Source organism: Heterocephalus glaber, unplaced genomic scaffold (genome assembly GCF_053883595.1).
Source record: "Heterocephalus glaber isolate CG9 unplaced genomic scaffold, H.glaber_assembly_v1.0 deba00001509, whole genome shotgun sequence".
Classification (NCBI taxonomy): Eukaryota; Metazoa; Chordata; class Mammalia; order Rodentia; family Bathyergidae; genus Heterocephalus; species Heterocephalus glaber.
Window position 1 is genome coordinate 16,844,355 of NW_028258325.1, and position 24,269 is coordinate 16,868,623.

Genomic DNA, 24,269 nt, shown 5'->3' on the forward strand with positions numbered 1-24,269 from the left:
AACATTCAACTGTACTGCCGCACCAGTACATGAAAGATAACTGCTGCATGGCTGGATTCATAGCATGTTGCTTTCTTTCTAACAGCCTGTTCTAACTATCAATGGAGCAAAAGTCACGGCTCTGGGGTTAGCTTTTGGAAGGGTTTCCTGGAAAACACACAAAACCTTCAGATGAGGTGGCCTGCTGCTCATCAGCAGAGACACTCATTTACTCTGAAGCCCAGCATTCTTAATGTGTCATTGACACTGTGGCTTCCCACACTGTCCCTGATGTTTAATACATGGCAGCAGAGACTGATTAGAGATTCTCAAATCCAATTCTCTAGAAGTAAAACCTCTGAATCCTGTAAATACTGTAGCCTTCAGCTTTCCAGGGGTTCGTGCTCTTCTAACACACTACGTGCTCTTCAGTAGCTAGGCTAGGGGTGGCGATTCCACAGCCTTCTTTCTAATCAGTTGGAATTTTCTACATAAAACTGAACAGCCTCTCTCTATACTTAACAATACTTTTTTAAAAAGAAAGTAGGCCGGGGATTTAGCTCAGTGGTTTTGCCGCCTGCCTTGCAAGTGCAAGGTCCCAAGTTCAATATCCAGTACCAAAAAAAAAAAGAACTAAGAGATATAGAAGACATACAAAATCTATGTTCTGATTTCATTACTAAATAAGCACTTCACTGATCATAATTCAGATAGTTACATGCCACAAGAAGTAAATAGCTCTGTGAACACTGGTGGTTATCCTTCACTTTTGGAGAATCTGTATGACAGCCTCTAAAATATTTCCTAAATGAAGTAACTAAAAATACCAGGAAAGTTACGAAGCTTCCCCATGTGTACTCAGATGGCACTAAAAAGTCTTAAAGATACTCAGATAAACTCTTAGTTACTTCCTTTTAAAAAAAGTATTGCTAAGTATGGAGAGAGGCCATCCTTGCTGGCCTCCTGTCCTTCCTTCTCAGTGTCCCTCCCAAGTACAGCGCTTTCTGGGACACCTTCCAAACAAAGCAGCTAACTCACGTCTGCTTCGGGTCCTCTTCTAGGAAAACACTGGTTCTCACGTTCACTGGTGACTGTGACCCTGCTAGTGCCAAGACCAAGTATTAACATACAACCAGCAGGGAGACCTAAGAGGACTGTCCATTCTGGAAGAAACAGACCAGAAGTCATTCAAAAAAGTGTCCAGAATGCAATAATGATGACACTAATGACGGCTATCAATCACTTAATGTTTGGTCACCATACTTGGCACAGGTTTGCGTGCGCGCGCGCGCGTGTGTGTGTGAACTTTTCTCTTGATCTGAAGGGAACAAATGGCACAGACAGCAGCTTAAAATTCTCCACCCCACCCCTCCAAATATGGCAACTGATCAACCTTGTCCAGATCTTTCAAACACCCTGGATTTAGAAACTGTCATGATTACGTGATCCACCAAAAGTAGGTCTCCTGCTTCCACTCCCCTGGTTAGAGGTCACAATGTGGGCTGGGAGCTGTTAATGGCACTTTGCTACAAAGGCAGAAAAGCTTGTCTGGTTACCCAATAGAAAGGAAGAAGTAACAGTTGGTGAGTCCCTGGGATCTGGAATCTAGCTCTAGCTCTGGGCTCCTCAGTTACACACACAAAAAATCACTAAATCCAGTGAGTTGGAGTCTGTCCCTTACCACCCCATTAGGACCTAGGAGATAGTATCATTTAGCCAAGTTCTTTGTGTTAAAAAGCGGCCAGTATTTAATCATATCTTATACTGATATTATGAATATTTACTAAAGGAACTAAGTAAATCTATCTACAGCAACACGGAGATAAAGCAAACATGCAAAAAGCTGGCCAGGAGGTTAGAGATTTAGCTTAGTGGTGCCACCGCCTGCCTCGAAAGCGCAAGGACCCAAGTTTGATAACTGGTACCAAAAAGAAAAGCTGGCCAGGATTAAATCAAGATGCTAAAGCTAAGATTCTCCAAATTCCCCTGTATATTGGAAAAATGAAATCGAAGAAGAAATGATGACACACAGTAATAATATCTCAAAGCCACCCGCCTTTCTTTCATCCTCTCCATCACTACCCAGTGCCCGGTTACACACCACACACATCAGTTCTCTCTCACACACGTCCCTGCCTCTCTCAGCCACTCTCCACTCACAGTGGTCTTTCTAACCAGGAGCCCAGTCATGTCTCTGCTCTAACGGAAACCTCCAGAAGCTCCAGTCTTCTCAGAAGAAACGTCAGTTGTTGAAATAATGTCCAAAGTTATCCACTTTCTTACCCTGACCATAGCTCCTAACCCAGCTCTTCCCACTTGGCCTCAGCTTCTTCCTTTAGACCCACTCAATCTCTCTCTCTTCATATACACAAGTCACTTCAAGATATTTCTAAGAAAGACCATTTTTAGGCTGGGCGTGTAGCTCAGGGATGGAGCATTTCTCTAGCATGTTGAAGGTCCTAGGTTCCATTCGCAGTACAACAAAAATGTTTCAAAGAGAAACAATACCTTTCTTTTACTTCTGACTTTTGCGCATGGGTTTCCCTGTCTTTCACCCTCATCTCAATCCCTCTTCTCTTGCCTGGCCAATTCCTACTCATCTATAGAAGTTTGGATGAAACGTTACTCCTTCCTCCAGAAACAGTTCTCTGAACAACAGTGTCCCATGCCTGCCTTATCAGGTCTCTCATCATATCGTGCTCTAGGTGCTTAAACCGTCTTTACTAAGAGACCACAAGTTTCTCAAGACCAGAGCCTGCTGTGCCCAGTGAGGAGACCCTCACCATATATCAGGGAGATGGGCAGAAAAATAGATGAAAAAAATAAACCAAGACTGAGATATGGAATTACATTAACCTTTACTATAAAAATATTTTAGTGAATTATCGTTACCCACAACGTCACTAGGATGTTCATAAAGTCAGGCCATGTGGCACTTCACTCAGGATCATTTTCATTTCTCAGTAAAGCTATAGTATGATGCCTGCAATTTACCTTCAGCTAAGTCAGCAAATGTGTGCATGTGTAGGCATATTCCAATATAAGAGAAAAATTATGGCAAAATGTTAATAATTATTGGACTGTTAAATATAAATTGGTGATACAGAGATGGTGGCATCCTTTTCATTTTTCTGTTATTTTTGAAAATTTTCATAATAAATTTTATTTTTGACCCCAATGTAAAACAACCCAGCTTTTTGAGTTTGGGAGCTTTTAAGTAGCAGGAAATACAGTGAATCACCACCCCAAACTTCCTGGTTCCTCTCTCCCCTTCCCCAACTAACCCCAATCCTACACCTCAAAGAGATAGGATAATTTTACGAGAAAATTCAATTCATATATTTTTACTTGTTTTGCACAAGCCAAAAATCTCTACAAATAGAAATATATAATGTCAGTTCCATTTTTTAAAAACATAAGTTTCTCTTTTCAGATTTTCAACAGCATCTACAAGAGGAACTGATTTAACTAGAGCACTCTATAAATCTGTGGCCCATGATGAACTGCATGTGTTTCTACGAAATACCTCTCATGAATAACTAACTACAGTAATATGATTTAAAGATACACTCCTTCTTTAATAATAAATTCTTGACATATTACATAATATTTAATAATAGCCATATTAATCAGGCATTGCCAAAGGATATTTATGGTCAGACTCTCTCATTTAACATCCTCTTTCCCCCACAAGCCCACAGTGTCCCTAGTAAACACGAGTCTAACTTTAGAATATAGAACTAAATCTAATATAGTGGATCATTAACACAGAAGTGAAAAGGAGCACAAGAACTGCTTTAATAAAATTAAAGGAATATTTTAACAGTTCTTGGTAGAAGAACTCACTCCTTTAGGAAAGAAAGCACAGTGGATGAGGAGAGACACTTTTAGATGCCAGTATCAGAATGCCTGACTCAAATGATTTCAGTGATCAAGGGAACAATTCTCTGATATCACAAGAAATCAGAAGCAAAGCAGCCTTGTGATTAGGTCCATCTACCTCTCAGACCACCATCCTCAGCATGTAACTGCCAGGTTAGTCTCAGTCACAGTACAGTATCTTAGGCCCCAAAATCCTTCCAAGTACAAAGTCATGAAAAAGAATGGAGATTTCTTCTTGTGTCTCCTTAGATGCTATGAAATTTTTCTCCAAAGTCCACAGTAAACTGTTCCACATCTCTTATTAGATAGGGTAGGCTCTATCAATAGTCAGACAAAGACGCTGAATTACCTCATGGCCTTGACCCATCACTTAGGGTAGAATTAACACTGGGGAGTCAAACACATTGATTAGTAAGCAATCCTAGTGTCTAGTGAGAGTATATAACAATACAAGAACGACATCACTCTGTAAGGAAGAGAGAAAGCATGGAGGGAAGAAAAGAGAGAAAGGAGTAAGAGAAGACAGGGAAAAAGATGACAGTCAGATGGGAATGGATACATGGCGAATGTTATGACTTATATCTAAGATGCCTCCCCCAAAAGCCTCATGTGCTCATAGGTGGGGTTTTAGGAGGTGACTGGATCATGGGTGTGTGATACTGGATTACTTCACTGTAATGGTTTAGCATAGTTCTAGGTGAGGATGATGGATTTACTGAAGAGGGAGGACCCACTCTGGGTATAAGTGGCACCAACCAATGGGCTTATAGCCTGGAAAGAATAAAAAGGAAAAGAAAAAGGAAGTCTCAGTGCTTCCAGCCTGCCCTGCCACGGACTGTCTCTCCTCTGCCAGGCCACCCTGCCTTGGAGCCAGGTGACTGTGGACTGAAACCTCTACAAACTATGAGCTAAAATAAACCTTCAACTTATGGGTGTTAGGTATTTTGTCCCAACAATGAGAAAGTAAGATAGTGAATGAAACATCAATTCTAAAAAAATCTAAAAAGCTGGGAGAGAGTGGGGGGTGGGGGTGGGAGACATGGAATAGATGAGGAATTGCCAAGGATGACTTAGTCCTTAGATTACCTCAATCTCTAAGGCATGTTTGCTAGCTCAGCTCAGCCAGACCTTGCTACTCTACCTCACCATTCATACACTATCCCACCAAATGCTACCCCTTACTCTGTAGGACTTTATCCAGCAATTTTAAGACTAGACCTTTGGAAGTTTCGACTCTGCTTTCAGGAACTTCTTGTTCTACTAAACATTTTCTTTCTTTCTTTTTTAACAACGTATTCTATTCTGACATATTCTCAAGTTGTTTGGTTAACTTATTTTCATTTAAGGGTCTCTACCCAAATCTGGATTACAAACATTGCATATGGCTGGTTGTATCTCTTAGGGAAATTTTCCCAGACAAAGATGCAAATGCAAGTGGCTTTACCTGGAAGGGGATCCCGTGATGTGCCAGTAGGAAAGTGGGAAATGAGATAAGCAAGAGCAGCCAATCAGGGGTGTGCTGCTGAAGAGGACAGCACTATAGTCAGAGGCTCAATCTCCTGGGAAGCTCTGGAGGGCAGTGTAGACAGAGCATGCATGAGGCTGGCCACACCCTAGACAAGAGGGGTTAGCGTAGTTATCCAGCACTTGCTCTCAGGTGAGGGCTGAGGGTTGCTGGAGGCAGGCATGGAGTGATGGGGTGGCTTTCTCTCCAGTACTGGAGCCAAGACAGCTCCCAGACTTCCATGGAAGACTGCTGGACTGAGGGTCTGCACAGGTACCAAGGTTCTCCAACACAGGAGGCCCAGGGCCCATACTCAGCACTCGAGGTTCTGGGCCAATAAGACAATCCTTCAAAGTTCTCGTGTGTGTGTGTGTGTGTGTGTGTGTGTGTGTGTGTGTGTGTGTGTGTCCTACCACAAAAGACAGTGGTGCTATTCTGGCATTCGGGTATAAACAGACCACTAGCTAAAACACATACTGCATCTTAATATCACCCTACTGCAGTGTAACTTGTTTCCACCATATACTGAGATTTATTATCAGCAAAAGAGTCAAATACAAAGGAAATTTAAGAACAAAATTTAAGAAGAGTAGTAATTCACACCACAGCATAGAATATTAGCTATGCTGGCTACATTTTTATGTGGCTACATGAGCAATCACATCAAGCCGACACATCAAGAATGAAGTGTGTTTTTAAACCCAACAGATGCTATCTATAACCTTAGAGGGCCCAGCACTCTTTATTCCTTTTGATAAAGGATGATCACACAGATTTCCTTGGTACCACCTGAGTACCTACTAAGCACACGATGGATTATCTGCCAATCACAATCACCTTTCTCTGCAAAAACAGCGCACACATGATGGCAACTACACTCTAAGGGCCCAGAGGTGCATGCTTCAGCAGAGTCCTCCCTGATCCCCCACTGCTTACATGTCAGTCATCTCTCCAGCCTCCTTAGCACGCTGGCCCTAGCCCAAGCTGGCAGCAGGGTGACTTCTGGGCCAGAGGTACAACCATGGTTTCTGCTGACAGTGAGGAAATCCTTCCGTCCAAATCTCAAGCACATCTTGACTCAGTCAAATTGATTCAAATGCCCATTCCTGAAACAGCAGCCACAGAATGTGTACAAAGGACTATTCTTAGCATAGCCAGGCCTGGAGCGGAGGGTGCGGCCAGCGTCCTCTGAGGCTCATGGATTATGTGGAATATTATAGGAATACTTGAATAAAAACAGAGAAAAAGATTCTGAGATTAAGTGCCAGTGTGCAGGAATGCTTTTGTGTATTTATGTATGTGTTTACATACGTAGCACAACAGAAACCTATGTGATTTAAGTCCTGCGAGTTGAACTGCCAAAGCCACAAGGCGAAATGCTCAAGGAAAAGCATGCAGAGAAATAGAGAAAGTGAAGTAGAGTAAAGAGAATCGGGAAAAATGAGGGCAGTTTGTTACTTCCCAGAAACAAAAATGTTCAATGTGACTCTCTTACGTATTTTGAAATCTGAAACAGGATCCTGAAAAAGTATTCAGAATACAAGCAAATTTACCACCCTTTCCTAAAATTTACCAACACAAAAAAACAAGTCCATTTGTAACCCATCAGATCATAAGCAAAACTAAATTTCTAAGCAAAAAGATATTATACTCAGATATCTGAATAAAATATCAATGTTTCAGCAAAGTTTTACTTTACCAAAGTTTTTCCCCTTGACATGCCTTTTAAAAGTTCTACTTATAAAACATACATAATTCATGATATAAATTTCTGAAACATATATATGCTTTAAGCCAGTGGCCAGGAAACTGGTTCATGGCTTGTAAAGTTGTATTGAAGACATCCATCCACCTTCACTTATATTGTATTGTCTCATGCAATATCTCTGTGGTATGACTTATCTACTGTCTGTGACTTCTTTCACACTCTGATGACACAGGTGAGTCGACTTGTGTTTATAAAGCCTAAATCTGCTTAGTAACTGACCCTTGCCAGAAAATTTGCCAACCTCTGCTTTAAGCAATTGGCTTTTTGGGAAGCAAAAATGGGAAAATTCATTCATCATTGAATAGTTGGGATTTTAGCAAAGACTTACGATGAAAAATGCATTGTACTTAATATATCACAAATATATTAATAAAATTTATAAAAACAATTAGCTCCTGATTCAAAAATCAGAAAAACTTTAACCTCTCCCCTGCAAAAAAATCTAATGAAAATGCATTAAATACAGTAAGAAATAATAATGAAATAATACTCACAATCTTTCAAGAAGACTTAGCCCAGAAAATGAGCCATTCTTCAGTTCCGATATTTTATTGTTACTTAGAATCCTAAAAATGACAGGAAAAAAATAGGTATGTAAGTTTTCTAGTACACAGCATCAATATCAACATTATTTGTGCACATCATGTTTATATCTATGTGGAATTCTCAGAAATTATTACCCAGAATTTTTGAGATGGTTGAGAAAAGGGGGCTTTTTTCCCAAAATAACTCACTCAAATATCTTAACTTAAATCACTTTCGTCACGCTTAACCAAAAGCTCAAAGATGAAAAGGAGAAAGTCAACATGTAACCGCTCTAAGTTCAACAGACTTATGTTAAGTTGAACACTTATTTTAAAACTGAAAACTTACTAGAAAAGTCCTAGTAAGTGATCCATGAAATACTGACCTCACAAAGAAAAGTATCTTCTTGATTCAAAACATTCAAATTAAAATACAATAGCATTTTTTCCAATCGAAACCACAAAGGTTAAGGTAGTTGGCACAGGCAAAAGCAAAACCTGCATGTGGTCACCGCAGATCACCTGCTTCGAAGCAGGTTTCTCCAGCACCTGGCAGTGCACACACACTCTGGACCTCCAACCCTTGCTATCCCAAACAGACATAGATCCTAAGCCAACAAACACCAAATCTGACAAAAAGGACATCCAAGTACTTTATTTCAGCAGGATTTATAACAGAGTATAAACCACTGAAAGAGGTCAGAAATCAAGAGGAGTTAAATCACAGCACACTCAAACAATAAAATTTTACATATTTATTACAAATGAGTCTTTCCAGGGAAATCTGGGAAAGAGGAAAATATTTATCATCAATTACAAAACAAACAACACAATTGATACCACTGTTTGAAAAGGATCCATGCAAAGACCAAAAAGAAAAAACAGATCAAAATGACCACTATATCACAAAGGAGGTATTTATGAATTTCTCTTTTATTTCTTATAATCCTGCAGTAACTTTTGAAATATCTGGAATAAGACTCTTAGCTTCAAAATGTTTTGTCCTAATGATAGACATAAGAATCTTAATAACTAAATATTGCTTAAAATTGAGTTAATTTTAAGTTGAATTACATTTTAGAAATAAAAACTGAAGGAATACTTTGTACTTTGAAGTTAAATACTCATTTAACTATTTTAAAATGTTTGTACAATGCCTGATGCTAGCAACTTAATTGGCACCAAAAGTAGTACCAAGAACAATCAGGTTCATATTTACAGCATGTGTTTTTTGTTGTTGTTGTTGTTTCTGGTACCGGGGATCGAACTTGGGACCTTGTGCTTGCAAGGCAGGTGGCAGAACCACTGAGCTAAATGCCTGGCCCTGAGCCTGGGTTTTTTAATAGAGGCCCTGCCAGGATAAATCTGTCTGTCTGTCATTTCACGTTTCTAGGTAGACTTTAACTTCATTTTTAAGATAAAATGAAATTAGAGTGATTACCAAGATCCTTTCTAGCTTTTAATTTTGATTATTCATATTTAATGAGCAAAGCTGTATAGTGACTGAGAATTTATAACCAATAAGCCAAAAACGAGAGAACAAAAGAAAAAAACACCAACTCCCAGCTCAGTGGCATTAGGACCGCATTTTTGAGTGAAGAATGAAAACTCGATGTGGAAGGGGTTTATAAATAACTGCCAGGGTGGGAACCAACTTACATTGCTGCTTCAGGAAAGGGACTGTCATTTATTCAGCCATAAAGGTTTTTGTACAATAAATGATAGATTTTATTGAGGAGCGTAAAAGGAAGGCATTTCATCACACTTAAAAAGTTATAACTGTAACCTCAAAAATATAGTTTACAACCTCAAGTTAATATATTCAGTCTACACATTACTGGATGTGTTTAAGGATTGTGTGCAGGAAAACAGGATCAGTATGAATAAATCTACTCTGCAGACAGCTTTTATACTCAATTTTGAAACAGGGGACTATGGAGCTAGGAAATGCATACTATCATATATCGTTATAAACTGAAAACCCATTCATAATCAGTATTTTTGCTGACAGGTTTGAAATTTCAAACTTTCTAGGAGGTAACTAAATGAAAAATATAAAACTTGAGCAAGTTATAAAGCTTATATAAATATACCTACTTCCTTCTATACTGATGATGTTCACACCACATGATCTACAGACAATGTGTAGAGAGAGATGCTATCCTGGTTCACATTTCTGGAATTCAGAAACCAAAAGGAAGAGCCTGGTATCCACTGCTATTATCTAGCATGGTACCAAGTTAGTTCAATGCACATGTGCACTGAAAATAAGAAAAAAGTATAAAACAATGTAGAAATTTTTAAAATAACAAAAGTTGATGGAACGAAAAATAAAAATTAAGTAGTATATGCAGATCCTAGGTTGGAATGAAACCTTGAAAGTTGGTAACAGAACCTACACCTACTATGGCAGAAGTCACTAAATAAATTCCTTTTGAAAGGAATTGGATAATCTCTTTCAAGAGCATGAGGACTCAGGTCAACATTGAGAATATAATTCTTGGTATCAACCGCTAGAAGGAAAAATCAGATGTACAAATTGTCCACCTGGAAGATGTTATGCTGACCTTATTTAGAAAATGGGGCTGTCTGCAGGCATAACGAAGGACAGAGCGAGAAGAGCACACTACAGTACAGCAGGTCCTAAATCCAGGGACAGGTGTCCTTAGACAAGAAGGAGAGAAGAGACAAGAAGGTCATGTGAAGATAAAAAGGAGGTCAGAGAAACCGAAAATGGAAGGAAGGCCAATTCAGAAGCCACAATAACCAAGGATTTTCCAGAACTATGGAAAGGAGGAAATATGACATTTAAAAACATATGTTTAAAACTTCTATTTGATTCATAAATGAGCAATGGTAACAGTTAACTGATAAATATTTGCAACTCCCACCAAAGGCAAAAAAATTGTCCAAATATATAATGAACTTCACGATAAATTATGAAAAAAAGTTCTCAATAGAAAAACTGGCAAGGACTCTGAGCAGACAGTTCAATAAACGTAAACACCAAGCCAGGAATAGAAAGCCTGCAGTCCCAGCTCAGAAAGCTGAGGCAGAAGGATCACTTGAGTCCAGGCGTCTGCGGCCAGCTTGGGCAACTCAGTGAGACTCTCTGTCCCTTTAAAAGTGATAAATTAAAAAAAAATGATAAAGAAACACCAATGGAGCATAATCGTATGAAAGAATGTACATGCCTAATCATGAAAGAATGTAAATTAAAACTAAAACAAAATACTATAAAAAGTTTATCAGAATAGGGAAAAAATGTGCTAACATTTTATATTCTGAAGGAAATAGTCACTCAAATTTGCCATGAATTAAGACAATCACTGTGGAGGGTAAAAGTACTACTGAATATTTAGCATTTGCTCCAGTAATTACTCTTCTGGAAATTTATCTAAACACATACTTGCACTTGTCCAAAATATATCACATGTTAAATATAAAATTATACAACAAAATTATTCTTTGGATTACAGTTGGTAAAAGCCACATGGTAATCCTACATGTTGGTTCCAGATTTTATGAGATTGTTTTTCTTCTACAAAATGGAGCACAACAAAGATGGAAGACGGTGGATACACGGAGAGGAGACTCCTTAGGCTTCCCAGTCAGCATCTCTCTCGTACTTCTAGCTTCACAGAGACCTGTGCTTCTCAGAGCACCCAACCGACAAGGTGCTCACATCTGGTCAATAAAAGAACAAAAGAAAAACTAGGGCTGGGTTTAGGTTACTGTGTTCAGAGTCCTTCTCTGAGGACACAGTGGTACAGCATCTGTAGTTTAGTGAGTGGTAGAGAAATATAAATCTCAGTCCACTCTCATTTCTTCCTCTCTCTGAAATTTATAGAACTTTTTCTGAAAATCTACCAGAATATGTCTAGTTTCTTGTCCACTTTTAACACTGTAATGGAAGTGTCCTATGATAACTTTTCCATGTTTTAACCCTCCTGAAATTAGGACCATCTTAAAGTTGATATGAAAAGAAATTTGCAGCTGTCAGAAAAAGGAAGGAGTCGTGAATTTATCAATAGTTGTCACTGTTGGCACACACACAAACAGTGGTTGACTTTTAAGTCTGGGTCCTTAATTATGGCTTGATGTTTATACACTGAGGTTTTACTATGATACAGGGCTGAAATTAAAAGCTGTGTGATAAAAGATTGCATACTGTATGGCAGTCAGAGCAATTAAAGGCTGAGAAATGTTAGATCTCTCAGAATTTAACATTTTAAGAGGTGGGGGGACCCACTACATGTCACAGAGAACTATCACTGAGGCAGCTCACAACTCTCCGAAGCTACCAGCTAACCAACCTATAAAAGCAACACTTCAACTTTTAGTGTAGTTTGGAAAACAAAAAACAAAAAAACTAAGGGAAGCTTGTTAAAGTAACCAAGTAAAAAATGCAAATAAAACCGTGATATTCTTCAGAGCCATCCAAATTATTTTATCATGACTACAAATGCTAAAGAAAAAAAGTCAAAATCATTCTTATAAAAACACTTCGTGGAATTATGTTGCATGGCACACACTCTAGAAATTTTAACATGCACATATAAGAACACACTGATAAGGGGGTAAAATGTTAGTAATAGAAAAATCATGTGAATCTGGGTTAAAAATATAAGGAGGATTTACTCATTTTTTTTAACTGTCATGTAAGTCTGAAGTTATTTTCAGACCATAATGGAAAAGAATGTGTGTCAAAATGACACTATGCTGGTCACAAATGGCTAAGTGACTCAGAAGAACTCCAAATGAGAGGGCTGGGGAGGGACAGAGCACTGAAGTGGCTCTTCATGGTGTGGGAAAACGTAAACCACTCTTTCAGAAACTGGCTTTTAAGAGTAATTATCATCCCTCCAGCTCCCTTGATAGCATCTGAGAATCAAAGAGTATTTTAACCTGGCTTTTCCTGCTCCATCTGCTTCTCAGTTGATACTGCATCTCTTACATCTATCCTCCACATTTCTTAATTCTGCTTCATAATTCTCATCTTAATCCCTTTGCCTTGAATTTTCAAATAAATCCCCTGTTCAATTTTCCAGACCACTAATTTTCTAAGTCTTCAGTTGTTTCCATTTTGCTAGTCAGCCCTTGCGCTGACCTCAAGCCAGTGCTTTTTAATGTGACAATCCCGTGGCTAGCTTCTTAGCACTCCTTTTCTCAGTCTGCCCCGTGAACTGTTCTTGCATTATGGATATGCTGTTCAATTGGGTTTGAAACTATAAATTAGAATCTTCCTGGGGTAACTTTTTTTTTAAACATGGGCTCCTGTTAAGTTGCCTAGGCTGGGCCTGAACTTGTGATCCTGCTGCCCCAGCTTCCGAGTGCTAGGCTTATAAGTGTGCATGACTACACCAGACACTTGTGTTAACTTTTCACCAATCATTGCACTGGACTCAATTCTGATTTCTTCACTAATGAGCCCTTTTGGTTGTCTGTGGATGTTTACAAATGCAGGGGCTAGAATAATCAGTGTGACACTCTAAAGAGGTTTTCTTTAGATGTATGAAGATAATGGTGAATGAGCAGAGCAAAAAACAGGTTTTAGGTCAAGGTTCAGGTGTCCCACAACCTTGGACTTGCAGACAGAAAAGATCCTGGGACCCCAGCAACTTCTTCCGGCTGCAGTCATCCAACTTCACTCTGCCTTGGAAAGCTGCCCAGCTTATTTAAAACTAAACTAAATGGCTTTGTTGCAGAGGCGAACTGATCACTAACGCCTCGGAGCCAAACGGAGAGCAAAACCAGAGCAGCTGTTGCAAGGTTATTAATTCCTGGCCATGTACTCTCATTACCCACTTTTGTTGCCACTCCCTACAGTTTCGATTATTGGGACTCTTCCAGGATGCTAAGAAAATCCGTTTTTCTAGTTGTTCTTGCTTTTGTCTTTATTGGGTTGTAAGTTCCTCTGCCGTGGAGTTTCCCCATCAATCTGATCCCGTCTGCTTTATTTCACAATGTTCATCGCCAATGTTTCTGGGTCACTGTAGCACCTTGCTCAGTTTTCAGCCCCATTACAGGGCTATTCATATTTTTTGCTGCTTCTATATTTCCAAGAGAATTTTGGAAGCAGAGAAAAATAAATAAACACAGCTCGATGCATATCCACTTAGGGGGTTGTAAAGGGGTCATTCCCTAAAATAAGAGTTCTCTTTCCCTCTGGATGCTAAATGATTCAAAGGCAAGTTTGGCTTCCTTTTTCCTAACAGAAATATTACTTTTAATCACAAGGGTCCCTGTTAAAACAGGAATACCTCATATATGGACAAAAGCTAAGGTCCCAGATACCCTGTAAGACAGTCAGGTGTCCCTGAGCACAGCATTTTTTAAGTGTCATCATCATCCAGGCCAACATCCAACCACCAGATGCACGGGGAGGCAGATGTGGTTCTGTTCTCTGAGCACGTCACTTATCCAGCCCTGCCCTCCCTCAGTGGTCACTGAACATGGAAGGCCACAACGGGGAACAGATTCTGGGACATGGAATACCTCAGTCTCAACACCAGGATCCAGCATCATGATTTTAGACAAGGTCCTTAACCTATTAGTTGCTAAATGCCTCAGCTGTAAATCAGCGCCCCCCCGCAAATGCAAGGCTTTGGGAAATGTGTAAGGGAACAAGCGGTAAAGGACTTAAAGCAGGGCCTTAAGACTACTTTGTAAGAACCACACTGTTGGTCAACACTGCATTAGAAAATGAGGTGGTTTTTATTCAGCTGTGCCTACTGTGCCTACTGGTGGCCGCCAACCAGGTCAGTTACTCTGTTGCCTTCTGACAAGGACAACAGAAACTGCCCTGCCACACCTGCCTCTGGCAGCTGCTACAACGCTGAGATTCATGGACATCTTTCTAATGTTTTCAGACCATAATGCATATCTAACAGAGCAAGTGGCATCTAGTAACAAATTAGGACGAAGGCACACATGCATCTGAAAATTTGCAAACACTACTGTTTTCATGAACAAGAAAGCCATAGAGAATGAGTCTGAAGAAATGGCATGTCATGAAACTCTGACCAAAATGAACTTAGGAAGCAGCACCTGCTGGATCAACTTATCCTCAATTAAAGGTACTTAAATTTGCTTACTTGGATATTTCTCAAATTTAACCAAAAAATTCTCAGTAACAATGCAATGACCTGCCAAACCCACTTTGCAAAGTTGAACCATAGCCATCAGCTGCCTGAAAAGCAGTGTGTGGTGGGCAAAAGCCAACACTTGGTGTTAGACATCTAGACCCAAATCCAGATCCTCAGGGTCAGAATCCATGGACAAGAGTGATTGTGCTTATCTGTTCAGAAGAGGACTCAAAAATCTGCCCACAAACTGTTTATAAATAAAGTTTTACTGGAACACAGGCAACAGTCACTTGCTTATGAATTATTTTATGGTTGCTTTCACACATCAGGGCTGTATAGAATCACAACAGAGGCTATGGCCTTCGTAGGCAAATTATTTATTATCTGGGCCTCAACAGTTTGCCTACAGCTGTGCAGAACAAAGCTTCTCAACTCTTGCTATACATTAAAAATATTTATGGAGCTTTAGTCTGGCATGGTGGCACATGTCTGCAATCGCAGCACTCTGGGAAGCTGAGACAGAAAGACCCAAGTTCAAGCCCAGCCCGGGCAACTTAGTGAGACTTTGTCTCGGCAGGTGGGTGGTGGGTGAGTGCTGACTGGCAAGCAGTGTGGTGGGCAAAACCCAACACTTGGTACAGGTAGGAACAGTAGCAGTAACTACAGAAATGAAGGGAAAAGGCTCTGCAGTAAAGAGGGGGGGAATGGAGTGATCGGGAACACAGTTATTTTGTGGATACAGAGTTTATGCTGGAGATGATGGAAAGATTGTGGATAAAGACAGCACGAGCAAGGATGGCTAAAAGACAGTGCAAATGTCTTTAATATCACTAAATAGTTCACTGAAAAATAATTAAGATGACAAATACGTGTATTTTACCACAATAAAAAACCAATGTACAGGAAATATATTCACGTAATTTTAAAAAAGAAAACAGAAAATGTCCCCAGTTTGGAGAGAGATTTGTAAAGACTATGTGTCAGTCAAACCAATGAAAGCAGTATTTGAGCATGAGCTAGTAAAAAAATTTCTGACTTCCATAATAAAGTAAGTGTCCAAACAAACAACTGGGAATAATTTCATTATTTGTTTTTAAAACCTCTTCCACACATTTGGCAAAATGGGGTGGCTTCACCATACAGAATTTAGCTTGCCTTCTCAAAGCTCTAACAATAATATGTCCAACTTTAATCTTCGCATGGTGTAAAGTGAGACAGCAACTCAAAGGTTCCGACTAGAGACAAACAACTATTACAGAGCCCTGAGAATAAAACAGGCGCCATTAACAATTACACTGGCACAACAGACATCACCTGGGTACGTGGTACCATTAACTTCGTAAATGGTTCATTAAACAATCTTCTTTCAAGTTCCCAGTCATTTTTATCAAAAACTAACACTTCTTTAAAAGGCTTATTATTTTGTATTCTTTATTTGGCAGTTTATAAATTAAAAGAAAGTAACTTTTTATGCTTTAGCATTAAACACAGTGAGTGTACCTGAGATTAAATAACATTTGACTGATTTAAAAAAAACTAAAGAGGGCCGAAGATTTAGCTCAGTGGTTTCGTCCTCTGTTGCGCAAGCGCAAGGACTCAAGTTCGATCCCCAGTACCAAAAAAAAAAAAAAAAAAAAAAAAAAATCTAAAGTTTTTAATGCCATACTAGGTATCTTTCAAAAATGCCTAAAAATGAAAAACTGCTTATTAAACAACACTTCGTTTTATCTCATGAGCACATTCACTTCTTGAGAAAAGGAAACCCATTTCTCAAGGTGTCTGTGGATCTTGAAGAACAATGGACACAATATTTATGAATACAATAAAAGCAGGTTTATTTGGAATTTTAATCAAATGGAGTGCTTTCTGAGACCACAGTGAGATTCTCAAGGATTTCTGTGATTTTTCAGCTGAAATTCCTTAAAATGTACCAATTACTCATTAATTCAGATTATATTTGAGTAACTAGCAGTGTGCTAGCCATGACACCTAGATACAGAAACAGACCTCAAGGACTAACATCACACATGAACTAAATCTTGATGCTATTAGCTTAGTGCGTAACTGATCCCAAGGGAATATGAGTTTAAGTGTTGCTAAAGGGGAAACACTTCTGAACCATGGTGTCAAAACAAACCAAAACAAGGAGTAAGAATTATGAAAGGCAGGCAAGGAAGAAAACATCCTTTCAATTGGAGATAACCTCGAAAAGATCTGTGTTCATTTCCTACTGTGGCAAGAAAGTTCACCACAAACTCAGCTCACAGAAATCCAGGCAGGGAGTGAGCGGGTCCCCACGTATGGGCAGATCATGCTTCTAGGTGTGGAGCTGACAACTTACAGGAGGAAGCCTGGAAAATGACACAGATTAAGTCAGGCAAGCCCTTCTGCCTGCAGCTCCTCCTAAGAACATGGAGCACAAGGTCCACTATCAATGGTAAACATCTTGTTTAAGTGTAAAGGTGTTAAAATTCACAAGGGTAGTGCTAAACTAGAGGTCAACAAACTTTCTGAGCACGAGCTATTTGAGGCTTTGCTGGCCAAGAGGTGAGAGTCAAGATATTATGCAGGTACTTGCTTCAGCCAGGCTCCTTTGAGCCCCCTTCTTGAGGAGGCCTCAATCTTGAGCTTCTTAGTCTGTACTTATAAAGTCTAATTTTAGCAAAAATCCTGCTAAATTAGAGAATCTCACCCTTGCTACCTAGTCGTTCCCATATCCCGTCAAATTCCTCATCGCCTGACCTCCTAGGTGGTATGTGACAACCCTAGTCCACCTGCAGCAAGAATCCCATTCAGCCTATCAAGAACCTCCCTACTCTGGTGCCTCCTCTCAGTAATTTCCCATTTACTGACCTGTCCTGCCCCAACATTCCCAGCTATAAACCCCATTTGTTATTATACTTGGAGTCTGGCCCGATCTCCCTGCCCTACTGCAATAGCTCTGACAACTCTCACAATAATCTTGAAGAAGGTATTCCCTACTGTTTCACCAAGTGTCATAATAATTCTGTCCTTAGCCTACTGGTGAACTAGTAAGAATAGGTTTCTTTTTATCAAGAGGAGGAGAAGATAAAACTTCACTTAACTAAAGTTTTCAATCATCAAATCAATTGCAAAGGTAAAAACCTCTTCTTAGCTCCAAGGCTATACAGAAACGCGCAGAGCAGTAGTTTGTTGACCCTTGCTCTTGAGAGCATACAGCTTGGAGGGAATAAAACTTGCTATGAAACTCTAATACACATATCCCTCCAAGGCACTTTCCACAGCACAGCTTCACCAAACTACAGGGAAATGCATTTAGTGTGTGGGGAGGGGACACAGCAATGCAGAACTGGCCTTGCAAAACAAAAACAAAAACAAAAAAGACCTTCCAACTTCCTTGAGTCTAATGAGGAGGAGGAAAGTACAACTGGATACAGGCAGACTAAGCCACAGCAATTCGTCAAGTGTATAACTTTAAGTCCACTTGTAGCTTTCAAGATGTTAAATGACCTTGGTTCAAATCTGTCTCCATACTTGAGAGATAAAGTTTGGCCCAAAGCAGCTGCTGTACATAGTTTTATGTGCCAAGTGTAAGCTAACTGAATAAGTATACTCAAACAATTAGTGTCAGCCAATCATAGCAGCTGAACGTCCAGCCAATCAGGGTGCTGAAACCTGCCGGAACGTGACCATATGAGGCAAATGCCTACTGTACCCAATCAGGTTGTTCCTGTATGGCACCTCCATGTCTCTGGCTATAACCATAACCTGCATGCATGGTACGAATAAAGCATTCTGCACCATCTTCAGCCTCCAGTGCTTTATGGTTCAGTTGTAGAACTTTTTCTTACAAAATTTACAGGTAAATTTCAGGTTTTCTGGTTTGCTTTTACAGATGTCTTCAAGCCAATAAATGAAAATGATAAAACTGTAGTATCATCATTTTGGAAGTACTAACAGTATCTTTGATTTAGGTAATGATATCAAAAGTTGTTAAACAGTTTTTTGCTTTATTCTTTGGTTTATGTAGTACAGGAAATTGAACCCACGGCCTTCACACTGAGCTACACGCCCCCTCTTTGGAGACAGGGTTTTGCTAGATAATTCAGGCTGGCCTTGAACTCACTATTATAGCCCATGTGGCCTCAAACTCACAGTGATCCTCCTGCATCAGCCTCCTGAATGCTGGGATTACTGGCATCCACCACACCAGCTTTATTTTTTATTTTGAGACAGAGTCTTATTAAACTGCCCAGGGTAGGCTCAAATTTGCAGTCTTCCTGCCTCAGCCTCCCAGAGTGCTAGGATTACACACACACCCCTACACTGGCTAATTTTTTTTAAAAAAGATTATGTGTCCCGATAGTACATACCCTTCTTCTTGAAGTCACACTGGAATCTGAGAAGTGAAAGTGTTATCTCAGAAATTCAGTTTACTTTTCTCATTGAGAGTTTGTGCTTTGACCATTAAAACATCCTGGTTATGAGGACAGGCTCTGAAGTCCAGTTGCTTGGGCTGGAATCCTGGTTCAGTTGCTTACTGCCTGGGTGACCTCAGGGAACTTAATGATCTTCTCAGACTCGCTTCCTCAGCCTGGAATCAGGGATCATCAGAATGACCCCAACAGGGAACTGGGGAAGTAACTAATATGCTTCAAACACTACAGGATGATCTGGCACACTCAGCAAGTATCACCTATTATTATTAGACCTTATTTCCAATGGATTATCTGTCTTTTCTTACTCATTAGAGCAGTTCTGAACATACAGGAATCTGCATTTTCCCCAGTAGAGTCTCCCACACACCCTTTGGCAAGTGGCACAAATGCAGGCAGACATTATCAGAATATGCGCAGGAAGTGCAATTTAGAAACTCTGAAGAGTAAAATCAGTATTTTTGTCAACAATAGAACTTACTACTCATTAGAATCTAAATAATTTCACTAGTAAAAAATTCTTCAGACTTTTTACATATTTAGGTGGATGAAGTTCTTTCACAGTAGCTACTGAAATTTTATCTCAGTCAGTGAAGAATCTCAAATCTACAAAAGGCCAGTATAAACTTTTAACTGTAAAGCTGGAGGAATAGTACAGTTATTAACAGTTGTGGGCCTATGCGGCCCCTGGCATACAACCGCACCTGCGCCACTGGCTTGTACCCTGCCTGTGTCTGATCGTCACGCGGCCCTGGCACCTTCCTGAGACACCCACACGGCACCCCGACATCTACTCCTAGTTCACCAGCGCGAACATGCAAAGAATCTATTTGCCTCGCTGGTTCTATTGCAGAAACTGTATTAAAGGCAACTACGGCCCCTTCTCTACATCCTCCCCGCAGAGGATGTAGAAGTGGCCTCCCCCCGGAAAGGGAGTTAGGTGTGGGGTGGGGAATGCTCATGAAAGAGAAGCAGCCAGAACATGAGCATCAGAGGATTCTGCAATAAATACGGGAAAAGCAGTAAAAAGTGCAAAAATGCAGTCAAGAAAAACAATCATGTGATGTATAACCTGCAGCAGGTACACAAAGTCTAAAAATAAAAGAAAAATGGGTGTTGTGTATAGGCAGCAAGGATACCGTCTATGTGTATTTTAAAAAGTCTTTGCTCCATACATTTATGGACACTTTGCAGATACATCTGCTGCTTAAAAATTCAGACAAGCAGGCTTGTCTATTCATAGAGCTGGGTTTAAAAATCTATATTCCTGTGCCGGAGGCAGGAACAGGGATATGCCAAGGGACCACCAGAGTTCAAGCGCTAAATGGGCTCAAGTGTTCAAGTCTTAAAGACAGGAACTTGGGGACAAGAAAGAAATCAAGTTACCACAAAGAGCATTCCAGGTCTGAGGCTGGGATGAGCCCCAGGGAAGGAGGGCAGGTCTGAACTGGTAAGTGAGAGGCAATTAGCTGCCAAGAATGGTAAGAAAAGGCAAGCAAAACAAAGCAAAGCTCGAGAACCTTCCCTGGCAAGCCAGATGCTAAGTGAGACACTCAATCCTCTCTGCCAAGGAGACAGCCCCTGCACCTGCTTTTATGATTCAAAATAATGATGCAAAGAATCTGTCCCAATAAAACTTCTGGGGCTTCATTAACGCCTGTGGCTTTTAAGAAACACTTAAGTGGTCTTGTCAGGTTTGGCTGGGTTTGTGTTCAAAGTCCTATTTCACTAGTCAGAAAACTGAAGGGCAGCTATGTCGTGCTTAGATAAGGGGCACAATTCTATTTGGTAATAAAGCCAATGTGAGTCCCCCTCCCATTCACTCTCATACCATTTCCTCTGCTTTCTCCCTTCTGGTCTCCAGTCATCCTGAGCAGGTAGGAAGGAACCCCAGCCCCTGTGTACCCAGCACAGTAAGACGTGAAGACTGAATCTTCTCTAGAAGACGGCAAATGTCATGAATTATTTTCACTTTAGATGAAGATTTAGCAAAACGAGCAGCTTCCCTGCCCTGTCTGATGCTCTCATTCCTTCCATCTTAACATGGCAGCTATGTTTGACACATGGTCACTAGGGTTCCAGTTCAACATTTTTAATTTCAAGAATGCAGATAAACAAAGAATGCTTAAGTACTAATAATACCACATTAAAAACTTAAACCTGACAACCTCTGGCCATTTTTTCCTTCAACAGTTAGACACTGGGACCTAACGTGTACTAGGTTACTCTCAGTGACTATTTTCCCATCAGTCGTCCACCTCTAAAGAAACTGTCCAGTATATACCACTTTTCTGAGACAACTGTCCTAGAAAACTACACGCCCCCCGTACTGCCAAACACAGCAGTAAGTTGCCTGTGAATTTCATGGACACAATAGCTAGCACTGTGCACTGGAGTCACAGTGCTAGGCCAGAAGCCAGACTCTGCAGCCCACAGACCAAACCATAAACAATGTAACTGGAGAAGATCGATTTACCTGTCCAGGCTTCAGCTGGCACACCTGTAAAATGCAGACAGACAAGGTCAACCACTGAAAGCTGGATTTTAACCACCGAGATGTCGTACATGGAGTGCTGAGCGCACTCCCCAGCAGAAGACAAATACTAAATATTAGTCTTAGAACTGTAATTAGGAATGCTGAAGTTCTGAAAGTCAAAGAGCTCTATGGACACCTTAGGTGTTTTTGTCATCATGATAATTACTAAACCAGTTTCAGCAGAAAATAAAATGAGCATTAGAAAAAAGTTTTTAATTGTTTTATGATGATTAATTCTATGTGGCAACTCCCTAGGGCCAGGAGATGACCAGACAGGTGTGTCTGGAGGTGTGTTTCCTGGAGATCAGCATCTGAAGTAGACCTCTGAGTAGAGCAGACGGTGCTCCCCACGTGGGAGCGCATCCAGCAACCTACTGAGGGCCTGAGCAGAGAGTGTGGAGATCAGACCTTCCCTAAACTAAGAACAAAATGATTTCGAATTTGGGCCATTCGCAGCTCTCTGCTACTGCTGAGACATGCATCTTCTCCAGGCCTAGGCTCTCTGTACTCCTTGTTCTTAGCCTTTAAAAATCCATATGGAAGTTGGGCATGGTGGCACACACCTGTCATGCCAGCACTGTGGGAGGCTGAGGCAGGAGGATCGTAAGTCAAGCCCAGCCTGGGAAATTCGGCAACTTAGCAAAAACCCATCTCAAAATATAAAATCAGGTGTGTGGAGGAAGGAAAAGAGAGCTCGGGATATAGCTCAGTGTGAAGACCCTGAGTTCAATCTTCATTGCCACACACACACACACGCACACGCACAAAATCCAAACTGAAACCTACCCCACCATCTGCATACGCTCCACACAAACCTGACCGTAAGACTCTCGTTAAGAAAACTGAATCACACCACTAAATCTCCTGGTTCTTCAGGTTGCAGATCATGAGACTTCTCAGTCTCTGTAATCACGTAAGCCAACTCTTGTAATAAATCCTTTTCATCTCTCCATCTGTCTGTATCGCTAGAGAACCTGTGCATCGGGTAACTCAACTGTGCTTATACTAAGTAAACCCGACCCAGCAGGTCTCTCAAATTCACTTCAATAGAAAGCTAAGGAGAGTGTCTTTTTCAATCCCTTTCTTGGGAGACAACAATGAGCAGAAGCCAGAATCTTTAGTTTTACTGTACTCTCCTGAAACATCCCAACCAAAAAGCAAAAACAGCACTGGGGAATAAACTCTGAGTCCAAATAAAACACAACCATGAAGGCTTACAGAGTTTCATAAGCTAGTAAATCATTGGAATTAAAGAGCAAGGAAGAACTTCAGTGAGCAAGGAAGAACTTCAATGCTATGCTCACCTCCTGGCCAGGAAGGAGCTCTCTGCTTGGACTGCAGGGTGGCTCCCCAGGCTTCCTACCATTATAAAACTGTCACCACCTACACGCGCTGCGGCCACAGTAAGACTCAGGACAAAGCCTAACACTACTTCCTCTCTCATGCTTGCAGAAGTCTGCTTGCAATTTAAAAGGTTTTATGATGGCTACAATGAGAAAAGATGGGAAAAACTAACACAAGGAACTGAGAATATTACAAAGCTTAAAAATACATTTAAAAAAAGTCTTTGCAGGTTCTCATGATCATCACCCCAGTCTGTGGTTGTTATCTTATAGCTAAGCTGATGGGCAAGTTTTACAACTTATCCCTGAGAAAAGAATTCAGATATCTATTTTGTTTTTCCAGTAAAGAGCCTTGAAAAATCAAATCCTAATAGGTCAATTATCTAGGGCTCTGTAATCAAGCAATAATCTTAAGCAGACAACTGCTTCTCATCATTCGGCCTGGATGACAAACCATTCCCAAAAATCTCACCTTGAAAAGCATCCCATCCCCTAGAGGGCGCTGCCCTTCCTGGGTCTCTCCACCCTGGTGTGGAAATCATGCAGCCAAACACACCTGTTTTTCCTAAGAGATTCCCACAGCCTGAAAGAATGGTTTAGTAGCAAACACAGTCCTGAAATGCATCAATTAGTGAGTGTGGTAACAAATATGGTCATCAAGATAAAGGGCCAGAATATGAAGAAATATGCAGTGCTAAGTAGAAAATAGCTCTGATCTAAGCAGATTTTAGCAAGAACGCAGGTCAAAACGTAGACAGCAATGGGCTCAAACTGATGTACAAGGAAAGAAAATGAGGGTGAAGGATTCAAGAGGCTCCCAAGTGGAGGAAAGACAGTGGTTACTCATCATGGTGCTGAGAGGAGTTTCTGACCAGCAGAGAAACATCACAAACTTGAGGGGAAGTTCAAAAGAAAGGAAAGGCTGAGCCGGGGATTTAGCTCAGTGGTTCTGGCGCCTGCCTTGCAAGAGCAAGGTCCCGAGTTAGATTCCCAGTACCAAAAAAAAAAATCAACAAAACTAAGAAAGGAAAGGTAAAAAAACATACTTTCTCAAATGGTAGGAAGGAAAGGGATCAAGAAAGAACAACAAAGGGTAAGAATTAATCTGGGTGTCAGATGAAGAATGACAGCTTAAGCCTTGACCTTGTATGCTGGATATCTTGCTCTGAAGATTATCCACTGTAGATTCATCTCCATTAAAGACAATGCAAGACTCCTCCCTGGTCC

The 24,269-nt window shown here is 40.5% G+C and overlaps 1 protein-coding gene across 2 annotated transcripts in view; it reads right to left on the minus strand.

Annotated features, from left to right (window-relative positions):
- Adgra3 (adhesion G protein-coupled receptor A3) overlaps positions 1-24,269 on the minus strand; it is a 137,746-nt gene that overhangs the window by 72,752 nt on the left and 40,725 nt on the right. For both annotated transcript variants that reach the window (XM_004847210.3, XM_087187405.1), the window contains exon 2: positions 7,628-7,699. In XM_004847210.3, coding sequence (XP_004847267.1) covers positions 7,628-7,699 — 72 coding nt within the window. The remainder of the gene's footprint in view (positions 1-7,627; positions 7,700-24,269) is intronic.